Source organism: Helianthus annuus, chromosome 7, assembly GCF_002127325.2.
Source record: "Helianthus annuus cultivar XRQ/B chromosome 7, HanXRQr2.0-SUNRISE, whole genome shotgun sequence".
Lineage (NCBI taxonomy): Eukaryota > Viridiplantae > Streptophyta > Magnoliopsida > Asterales > Asteraceae > Helianthus > Helianthus annuus.
In genome coordinates this window covers 2,106,878-2,118,552 of record NC_035439.2, presented here as the reverse complement: position 1 = coordinate 2,118,552, position 11,675 = coordinate 2,106,878, and the positions used below count along the sequence as shown (strand labels likewise).

At 35.8% G+C, this 11,675-nt stretch overlaps 1 protein-coding gene and 1 non-coding gene across 2 annotated transcripts; both read left to right on the top strand.

The window, feature by feature from the left end:
* The first annotated feature begins 5,948 nt into the window (after positions 1-5,948).
* TRNAG-UCC lies at positions 5,949-6,020 on the top strand. Its single transcript has one exon. It is a non-coding gene; the product is annotated as a tRNA-Gly (tRNA).
* A 2,191-nt stretch (positions 6,021-8,211) lies between these two features.
* On the top strand, positions 8,212-11,442 carry LOC110888491 (F-box/kelch-repeat protein At3g06240). Its single transcript, XM_022136016.1, has 2 exons — positions 8,212-9,264; positions 11,362-11,442. The coding sequence occupies exons 1-2, from the start codon at positions 8,212-8,214 to the stop codon at positions 11,440-11,442; spliced, it is 1,134 nt and encodes a 377-aa protein (XP_021991708.1).
* The last annotated feature ends 233 nt before the right edge of the window (positions 11,443-11,675 follow it).

The following is an 11,675-nucleotide window of genomic DNA, read 5'->3' as shown; positions in this document are numbered from 1 at the left end:
AGTTGTTCTCATTACGCGTTTAGATTTCTTGCATGTGCAGATTCTAAAGGCTAGGAGAACATGGTCGATGACAAGCTTTGGAATGAAGACACGACGTGAAGGCACTCAAAAGATGAAGATGATCGAGTTGCCGCTGACCATCATCAACACCACAAGGATCTTAAGCATTGAAAATCAAGTCATTCACGAGCATAACTCAAGGGGGAGCTTATGTTAAGGGGGAGTTTGTCAACACACTTCCTACATGATACGGGTAGTTTGTTGATACACTTTCTGCTTTCAAGACGTGAAGACTTTGAAGATCCTCCGACATTGAAGACCTGAAAGGACATCCGAGACTTGAAGACACGAAGATCAAAGATGATCAAGATCGAGACAAAGCTACAGCCAAGGGGGAGTTTGTTGGTGCACTTGTGTCTGTACTTTGTCTGTATTCGGTCTCGATGTAAAACGATGTCTATGTTAGTCTTGTAAGTTTGACCAAGTCAACTATCCTCCTAGTTTGACTTGGCCAAACAGTTTGTGCATGAATGTAAAATGTCTGTGCCGAAGGATGTCTCATCAAAGGATAGTTTAGATCCTTCGATGAGCTCGAAAGATGAATCTCGACAGATCATCCTTCGAGATATACATAGGTCCTTCGACAGGTTTGACTTCGATAGATGATCCTTCGATCATCTATCGGATCCTTCGATCAGCCTTGATGATCCTTCGGACAGACTACCTGTGTTTGGGTATAAATACCCATGCAGTGTGTTCTTTTCAGTTCAGACTTGGAGGCACACAGACAGAAAGACAGACTCGAGAGATAGAGAGAGTTTTCTGTCAAGAACACACACACACATTAGAGAGTTTGCAAAACAGATTTGTAAACATTGTGCTTGTAACCGGAACCTTCATTCGCATTAATACAAGTGGTGTTAATCGGTGAATCTTGTGTGTTTTGTGTTTATGCTTGTCTCAACTCGGTTTGCATACTAGCTTGGATTCCGCACTCGCTAGTGTGTTACTATAACAAGGTTAAGGTTAAACCTCATCCTCCGCGAGGGACCTACATTTGTGAGCCTGCTTCATTACACTTCGGTTGGCTTCTTCAACGGCCCTTTTTGCTTGGTTGAAGTTGAATCTTTTCCGTTTCTTCATTTGATTCCAGTTATCGTCATCGTCCCTAATTCTTGCAAAAAACGCAGCTTGAGTTGATTCAACTTCACGGTGCTCTCCTCCTGCAGTATTGTTGCAGCCGTCCATGTCTTCACTTCTAGTCTTCCTGTGGTTTCTCTTTGAGGATTCAGCGTCTTCATTTATTACTTCCTTATCATGCACCATTCTTTGAACCGTTTTGAATTTGTAGTAGTATTCTAGACAGTCTAGATACATCGCATATATTACCCGTATGAAATCACCATCTTTATATTCCAAACCCAAATCCTTTGCAATGATCGGCCACATATTTTCTGTTGTAACACTACGATACCCTCCATCTTTATCAACCAACATATATAGATTCAGTAAATCTATTTTCTGTTGATCCATGGTGTACGGTGGAATTGGTCTATGAGTGATCCCTAAATAATCATTTAGAAACCATTTAACCAACTCTTCGAATTTCTTTTGCAGATCAAACCTATACTTGAACACGTATTCACGATCATCAAGCATATCGATCAGCGCTTTACAATCTTCAAACTCGTGGAATTCTAATGATTTTAGGATCATTAGATTCCAATCAACTTCTGTTTCATCCGTAACATTTAGAGTTTCGAAATACGAATTCAAGTAATCGTTCTTGAATTCGTCATTTATACCACACATATTTTTCAGCCTTTCTTTCTCTTTCATTCCCAGTTCCTCCTCTTTTGTTATCCCCGTCACATCATTTCTTGTGTTCATCACCGGAGATGAGAACATGGGAAATATTTTGCATGTATCGCCGGATCGTCGAACCGTAAAGCCTTGAAGAGTTAATTGTTCAAGACTTAGAACGTTTCGATTAATGTCCGGCGAGTAGAAAACACTAGGAACGCTCAGTGTTTCGTTTCCCATTTTCATTTCAACTATGCCCACTCCTCGGATGAATAAGAAGTTATTCATTCCGGATCTCGTTTCTACCCCCATAATATGTTTTACACGCTTAAAAACATCTATGTTGTTCACATACTGATGTTTGAATGTCGGGTTGACATACCAGATATCTTTCCATTGCCCACCGTCGGTTCCTGTAACAACCATCTCTTCTCGGCAATGCACTTCCTCATCTTGAGTCCTCGTTCTGGTATTAATCACTTGTCGAATAAGTTGCGACTCTTCATCATTCTCCTTGGATTTACACGTGTAAATCTGATGACCAGGCATATGGCAATAGTAACATAATCGTTCACGTCGAGTTCATCGTTTTCTTTCGTTCTTCTCATCAATGCAATGTTGACAAGGCATTGATGTGGCGGTTGGTTTAATCTCCGCATCAGATCTTGTAGTGGCTCTGATACCACTTTGTTGGACATCCGGATCTTGTTTGTCTCGTGCATAAGAACTTACAGATGCAGCGGAAACATGTACGAGACTTGCAGCCATGTTTAATATCAAGATTATGCAGAGAATACAAGCAAAAGTGATAGAATGAAAGTGGACAATTTCCTTGTAACTGAGACTGTCTTGGTAACCCAACATGTTTGCCGGCAACCCGATTAAATACATAAGAGTTTGGCGGTTATCTTTGGCGGGTAACTGTGGTGACAGTTATTTGAATTTGTTTCCCGCTAATAACCGCTTATTACATATCATAACATACTATCTAACTTAATTGTTCACTTATCATATGTTACCTACGAATAAGTATATTACAAATAATAGATAAAAACATAACTAAGTTTATCACGGTTATGGTTATGGTTATGGTTATGGTTTTAGTTTTGGGCCAAAACCGACCCATGCACACCCCTGTCTGCATGTTTAATTAATTTAAGTTGCACTTTTTAAATTTTTTTACATGGTTGTTACATGTAGTGGTCCAGAGTGCATGATCTTAGTAACGGGTCACTATTTGTAGTGGGTAGTTATTTATCTTTGAGTATTTATAGTGTTTGTAAGTCATCTTATGTTTCAGAAAAGATATACAAAATAGTCTCAGTGTGTATCTCTCTAAAATTCTTTTTAGTCTCCCTATTATCTTTGGCCATTCAATTACCTGTTGGAATCACAACACTGTACTCATGTTCAAAATGGACCTAAAGCTACAAATTACAATTAACACTTAAGTATCTCTCTCTCTCTCTCTCTCTCTCTCTCATAAATGGGCTTGCATTCATTTCTTATATTCCTATATTTCACAGTTGTAAACACTATATTCTGTTTGTTTCTACTACCATATGTGGCATGCTCACCTGTTATAATTCTTCAGGTGAAGGCAAATAGGTATGCTGAAGCGTTGCATACCATTCCCAATGCTTGTGAGGATGCCAGTACCCGTTCCGGTGCTAGGATCTGACGATGTGGAAGTTGACAGAGCTTTGCCATGTCAGCTTTTGTTGCAGTTTTAAGTATGCCCTTAGAAACCCATACCCTTGGTTTTTGGGTGTTTTGTGTTAGAAACCCATACCCTTGGTTCTGAAGATTGTTACTTTGTTGTAGTCTTTACCTATTGTGCTTGATTGTGTGTTAACTATGCTTTTAAAGATTGTGACTTTTGTTGGATGTTTACTGTTTTGTGCAATGGTATATTTCTTTTGAGTTTATAGTGTGTAATGATGCAAACCTCTGAAGTAAGCCTGGAAAAAAAGACAGCTTAGGCCATGTTCATGTAACTGGTTAAACTGGGTTCATGTAATAGGTCGGTTTGGAAAATGATCAATTTGGTATGGGTCATAACAGTATAAGAAATTTGTTTGCTTTGTTTGATTGTATATTTTCTTGACTTAAGAGGGCGTAAAGATGCAACATGTTGATTCTAGGAAACCTGTTTTAGTGGAACTCTGTTTGGATGAATATGTTGATTGATTCGGTTGATGTTACTGCATTTGGTGGTAGCTGTGGTTGGTGGTGTTGGATTTGAGATGAATCCATGGTGTGTGTCAGTGGTGAATGGTAGGTTGTGGTGGTTGTTATGTATATGGAAAGTTAGATATATTGTTCAGCTTTTAAGGTTTGATCCATTGGGTTATGGGATTGGCCCTTGAAGTCGACATGAGAACTTGTCATACCAACTCTTCGAACCATCTTCACACATTTGTAAAATGTGCTTTTTGCTTATATACTTCTGTTACATCTAATACCCTCATCCACTTCCTCGAACATCACACCTCCGGTGCAGGTTTCTCCCCCAGTCCATGACCAGCACGCAACCATCACCATAAATCGCCACGACTAATAAGTAGGAAAAAGATATTGATATACTATCACTGACCACCACTTATATATAAAATTTGTATCTCCTTGTATAACATGGGTACTTGGCTCGTATATACGACCATCACTATCGCAATTGGCCCGGTTGACCAGCTCTTTTTTCCTCTCTCTTCTTTTTCAGGGGCTTCACAATCTTTCTCCTCCCTCCCTCCATCTCACAGAACTTGTTCTTCCGTAATACCCTTGCCGAAGGATTTCCCTTTTGCAGGGCTTCATCCTCATTACAGCCCACGTAATGCTAGGGCACTTAAGCGCCCTTAACGTTGGAGATAATCTAAGTAGTCGTGTTGTCAACTTTTCATATAAAATGTAAAATAGTAAGGCTGTGCGATATGGCTTAGAAATCCCACGTTGTGGTCCGACATGACATCTTCTCCACGTTGTAGTCCCATGTGTGGTTGTGGATGCGTGGAATTTCCACAGTTGTGGAGCTTTGAATGTTAAATATATATATTTTTAACTGAGCCATAAATGATGTCTAGAGAGCCTAAGGTGACCTTAAAGCTAGGTGGGAATTAGTTGTACGGGATTTAGAGAAAAGACCGGAGCTTGAAAGTAATAAGCGACATAATCAGTGACGGATCTAAGATCTTTTTTTACTGGGTTCCTTTTGATAGATTTTTACTATTTTTTTCCAAATCATACAAAGTTCTCGTTAATTTTTCCATTTTTTCAAACCGGGTTCCTAGGAACCCACAAAAGTGGTCTTGATCCGCCCTTGGACATAATGTATGCAAGTGTTACACTGTATAATATGATTGCAGGGAATGGAGGTTATATCATATCTTATTGGTCGAGTGATGACGAAGAAAAACCACCAACTTATGAACATAGAGCCCCTAACAAAATTTCAACTTCAACTTGAATGGTTCGAAAGTTTTACGTGAGTGTGAAGCTAATTACCAAGAGCTTTAAAACTATTAATTTAATTATGTAATGTTTAATTTCTGAAATTTCATAACTTAAAATGTTAAGTTTTTGTAACTTTTAAATTATGGAGTTTTTAACATATGTATATTTAAATCCAAAACATATGTTAAATGTAGTTTCTTATTTTAGATAATACGAAATAAAAATAATTAGTCTGGGATTAAAAAAAAACAATCCGACTATGAAAACAAATGTAAAATATGTTAATTATGTGAAAGTATGATATGAGGATTTTTATGATATATGGTTGGAAAGAAAATGAGTATTTTTTGAAACTATGATGTGTTAATTAACTAACGTGTTTATAGATCTTTTTAGGCCATTACGTGAGGGGTCTGATCATGTAAAATATTATCTTGCATGTGCATTGGAGATGCTAAAAGCTAGAAACGAAAAAGCATTTGTTGAGTGGCTCTCCAAAGACTGACACATAAAACTAAATTTCAAAACGTATAATTTTGAATTACGTCGAAACAAAACATAACCCAAACATTCAGTTTAAAGGACTAAAGAAAGGTGATGGTTAGAGTCAATAATTCATTCTAGTTTATTAAAAGCTGCAACATAAAACTAGTTTCTAAAACACAACACCTACAATTCTTTTTAAAACACAACAAGCGTTTGTAGTCCAACGGTTAGGATAATTGCCTTCCAAGCAATAGACCCGGGTTCGACTCCCGGCAAACGCATTTTAAATATTCATCTTTTTTAATTTTTTTCTTCAACTTTTAGACCTAAAATTCTTAATGGATCATATTATGTGGGTCGAAGAAAGAAATGCAGACTTCTGACCCGGAAGCTTTTTCGTTGCTTAGATGAGTAATTTTGAACATTTATGCTTACTTCAACATTAAAATTACATACTTTATGATATGAAGATGTAGTTGATCTCTGTTAATCGACTACAGGATAGGTGTTTGATGAAAATCTGTAGTTCATAGGCTAAACCTTTGAATACACAAATAATCAAATATGCATTTTGTTTGGACAGTCTTCCCTTTTGGTCTTTCAGTTCAGGTATGTTCAAAATTTGAGTTAAATTCTATTGGCTGCTGTTGTGAGTGTCTAATTTATATTCTTTTTCCACCTTATCTTATATTTCCAGAAAGAAAGTATAGCAGGTTCCATCAGTATTGAATGTTTTAAGAAGACCTATCTATGTGATGGATTTTGACTTTCATATTTGGGAGCTGTGTAGAAAAATATATAGCTTGATTTGGGTTTCATCAAGCTTTAAGTGATATGGAGCAATTACTTAATGGTCGTCTCTGGCTTTGATGAGTAGCTATATGTAGCCTAATTATCTCTTTAACAAGAAGATCCCGGATGGATTATTCTTTGTCAAGCCTAAGTAGACGACATATTTAGCTCACATACGCATCTCTCTTCACTTTAATAGTTTAATGAAGTTGTTGTCGTCAATCCTTTGACTAGAGAGGTTATGAAAGTATAAAATCCCCAAATTCTCCATCTCCCCAGCGACGGTCTGGACGCCCCTCACTCCCACACACACAGCTATACATATATATATGTATATATGTATATATATATATATATATATATATATATATATATATATATATATATATATATAAAGGGGTTCATCCCCCACCCCCTAGGTCCATCCTCTTTAGGCCCCCGCTTACGTGGCGGTGACGTGGCGGCCCATCCCCTTGGGGATGAGGCTCTCCATACCGGTTAGTCTTACAACTATACATAATATTTGATTATGCTGAGTGGCTGTTTATATATGTTTAGACTGAAATATGTGTAACACCTTAAACTTAAAATCATATTAATGTTGCCAGTAATTCAGGCTGTTTTACTATGTAATCAGACACTCTCACTTTTACAGGTTTCATGTTATGACAACTACTGTGATTTGGAAATATAGTACGTTGTTAAAATTCATGATGACGGCACCTGCAAGAAGTGTGGAAACTCGGGTAGAAGGAGCAGAGGCAGACAAAACTGAGGTGGCACCGTGGCACGCATTTTGGATAAGAGCAGGGAGGGAGATTGAGATGGATTGGGCATGTGGGGAGGAGATAGATGGCGAACACTAACTAGAACCATGGTATCACATAGTGCGGGAAGGAGGAACTGTTTTGTTTTTGTTTTTGTTTTTGTTTTTGTTATTGTTTTATTATATATACTTACCACTAAGCATGTGTAGTAAGTTTCACGGTAAAACTACGTATCTCAATAATGTGAACATATTAATAACTTAACCATTATGATTATGGTAAATTTGGTATGATTGTGCGATGTATAGTCTTTCCTTTTCTTTCATGTGATCAATAGCGTTGTGTTACTTTTGCTTTCTTTGTTGTGCTCTGGCCGGTGCCTATATGATTCAACATCAATCTAAAATGCAAACAAATTAATTAGGAATCATCATGATGAAACTAATAATCTTACTGATGGCTTGGATTACTTGTTTTTTTGTCTACCAGTTGTAGTTCAGAGCACATCGATGATGAAGATACTTCAGATATGGAGTCACTGATTCAAACCTTGGTGATGACACTACATGGTTTGTAAGTATTTATTCTTTTCATGTTGTTGAATAACAATTGGATAGAAATTATTCATATGATTTAGGTTATCTACAGACTACACGATTAATTACTGAGAAGCCTATGCTTATAGATTGAACTTGTAAATGGCACCTTGGTAAGTTTCATGGTAAACTCTATCTCGATCAGTAATGTGACAGTGAAAAATTTCGTAACTAGGATTTGTCTTTATGCAGGTGGCATTTACCATACCCCCTAATAAATCCATCATTAAAAGAAATATCTTAATCTACTGCTAAACACCCCCCCCCCCTCTCCCCTTTTGAGACCCAATTTGCGAAACCTAGGGTTTCAACTTTCAATGGCACTTCTTCCCATCGATCTCCAAAAGGAGATACTTAAACGATTGAATGTGAGGGATCTCATCCGATCCAAGGGTGTATGCAAGTTATGGTCTTCTTGGATATCGGATCCACATTTCATTAAAGTGCATCTCAACCATCATTATCACAAAGATCGCAACAAGAAAAGAATCGGTGACCGAAGAATTATTGTGTCTAAAGATTCCATTTACCTTACATGGCAATTCTATGATGGTAATTCCAACTTTTTTACCCTGAATGACCGGCATCTATTTGGTTCGTCAAATGGATTGGTATGTGTCTCCCCCTCCCCTACTAAAATTCTAGTAATAAATCCTTCAACTAGAGAGGTCAAGAAAGTAAGAAAGCCGCAAATTCCCGAAACCAATTCTTTGTGTTGGGGCTTTGGTTACGACTCATCAACAGATGATTATAAACTTGTCTTAGGGTTCAAGAAAGATGAGAATCATACATGTTTTCAAGTATTTAGTTTGAGATCCAACATTTGGAAGGTTATTGGGGAGATTAATTATGTTTTTGCTAGTAGAGTCGGTATCTTATGTAAAGGTTCACTCCATTGGTTGGCATATGACACTTTATCTGAAAAGGATGATGTAATTCTTTCACTTCGTTTATCGGATGGGAAGTTTCTAGAAGTTCCCAAACCAGATGATGTGAGATACCAGTTATATAATGGTCAACACTCTTCAATGCGTTTGGGGACTATGGAAGAGAATTTATGTTTATTTGGAGATGATATTTATACTCATGAGGTATGGGTAAGGAAGGACTACAATAAGCAGCAATGTTGGGAAATATTTGGGCCGGACCATGAGATCAAGAATGACGTTGTGCATAGCATAAAACTGTTAAAGCATTACATTCCAAATAAGAGGCCCTTGTGTCATCAAATATGGTCCGGTGAAAGTCGGTTGTGCAAGAATTTGATGTTCTACGGAACACCATTATATGTGGAAAGTCTTGTATCTCCCCATTTTCACAAGAAACCGCAGAGAAAAAGACGGGCCTCGAGTACTATAAGAAATCCTAAGGTGTGTTCTAATTGTGTTTATTATTTTCTATGATGTTGCACATTTTGTAAATAAATTTTGCATGGGTTAACCTTAATAAAAATGCATCTTTATTGGAGTAGCATCTACACGTCTTTATATGCAAAAGCTCTGAAAATGGTTTTTGAAAAAAAAATTAGCATTGTAAATTGAATTTTATGATCCATTTAACATGTTAAATGCATTTTTCCCCATTTTTTTAGGGTTCCTCAATAAACTCACACTATATATATATATATATATAGGGAAAGTATAATGTACTTCAAGGCTTAACCTACATTAACATACATGACAAAAAATATAACGTGCGTTATTATCATAGAACATGCGTGATTATAGTCCCATGCGTGATTATGTGGTCCCATGCGTGATTATGTGGTCCCATGCGTGATCATACCCCTGATCCAACGGTTACCATTGTCTCCTACGTAATGTATGATAAGGCTTTTTGTATGTTAACCTTACTCTATATATATATATAGGGGAAGGTTCATTTGAGAAGAAGTTTAATGTGAGAAGAAAAAAAAGAAATGACATAATTGTAAAACATTAAATAGTTTATAACTCATCCCATTAATTATGTTATCTCTCATCAATAAAACAAAAAAATATTTTATACTACACATTTCAAAATTTATCCTACATGTATCTTACACTTACCGAAATTTACCCTACGCATATCTAAATTTATCATACACATTTCAGAATTTATCCTACACATACTACAATTTATCCTACACATACTTAAATTTATCCTACATATGTCGAAAATTGTCCTTCACCCTAAATTATTTTATCTTGAAAGAATATATTTAAAATGAGAGTTACAAGTTTAATAAGTTAGCTAATCAATTACAATTAGAAATTTACTTATATGCCCTTATTAATAACTTTAAATATACATATTAAATGAACTAAATTGGAGCATTTTTAATGGTTTAAAAGTTATTATTTTTATTCTTACAAAATTTTTCTTCTCATTTGAACCCTCCACTATATAGGGGAGTGTTATCTTGAGAACGCTAAATATTGCGAGAACCGTGAGAACGAATGAAAAAACCAATCAAAACCAATTTTTTTTTAATCCAAACCTCATTGTAATTAAGATACAACAACAAAAAAAGAATTTACAACATCAAATAATTCATTTCTCCTTTCAAAATCACTCTTTTTTAGATTTTTTACACGTGTGTAAATATAACAGATTTACACATGTGTAAATGGCAAACTTACACATGTGTAAATTTTCTTTATTTACGAATTCACGTAAATTTAAACGTGTAAATTAAATTTCTAACATTGTATTCGAATAATAATGATAAGTGTAGAAAAAAATTTTGAATTTGAATTGTTTTTGACCAAGTTCTCGCGGTTTTTTCATTTGTTCTCACGGTTCTCACAATATTTAGCGTTCTCATTTAAACCTTCCCCTATATATATATATATATATATATATATATATATATATATATATATATATGGCTGGTTAATATACAATATTCCTTAACGTTCAAGCGTACGCTGTGAAATTACGCATGTTGTAAAACTCAAAACCCTAATTACGCATGTTGAAAAAACATAATCACGCATGTTGAAAAGATATAATCACGCATGATTCATATAACATGCATCATTACATAATTATAACATGTGTTATTAGCAAAACACATTATTACTAGATTTATTTAACATGTTTCATTACATTACATAATTATAACATGCGGGATTGTGTTTTTTCAACATGCGTGATTATGGTTTGAATTTTATGTTGCTCGTACGGTAAGCAACATTGTATTTTACACTTTCACTATATATATATATTATAGTTTGAGCTGCTCGTTATATATTCAAGCTTGATTAATAATATTTCACCTTTAGTGTGCATTATCTGACCCCCAACAATTTATAAAACCATAAACATTATATGAATTATAATGTGTTAGATATTTTTGAAACTTTAAAGCATGTTACAACACTGCATAAACAATCCAACAATCATACGTAAGGATGTAAGTGAGCTGTGTTGATCTGTTTGCTTCTACTATGAATTTTGGCATACTCACTGTTATAATTTTTCAGGTCAAGGCAAATAGGTATGCTGAAGCTTTGCAAGCCATTCCCAATGCCTGTGAGGATGTCAGTTCCGGTGCCAGGACTTAATGACGTGGAAGCTGACAAGCTTTGTCATGTCAGCTTTCCTTGGTGTTTTAAGACTGTGCTTAAAAACCCATACCCTTGGTGTTAAGTGTTTTGAGTTTGAAGGTTTTCAAATATTGTGTTCTAAAGATCGTTGGAGTCTTGGCTGTTGTGTTTAAAAGTGTTTTTTAAAGATTGTTAGTGCCATATGCTATGCTTGATGTGTTGGGATTCAGTGGTGTCAATATTACTTTTAT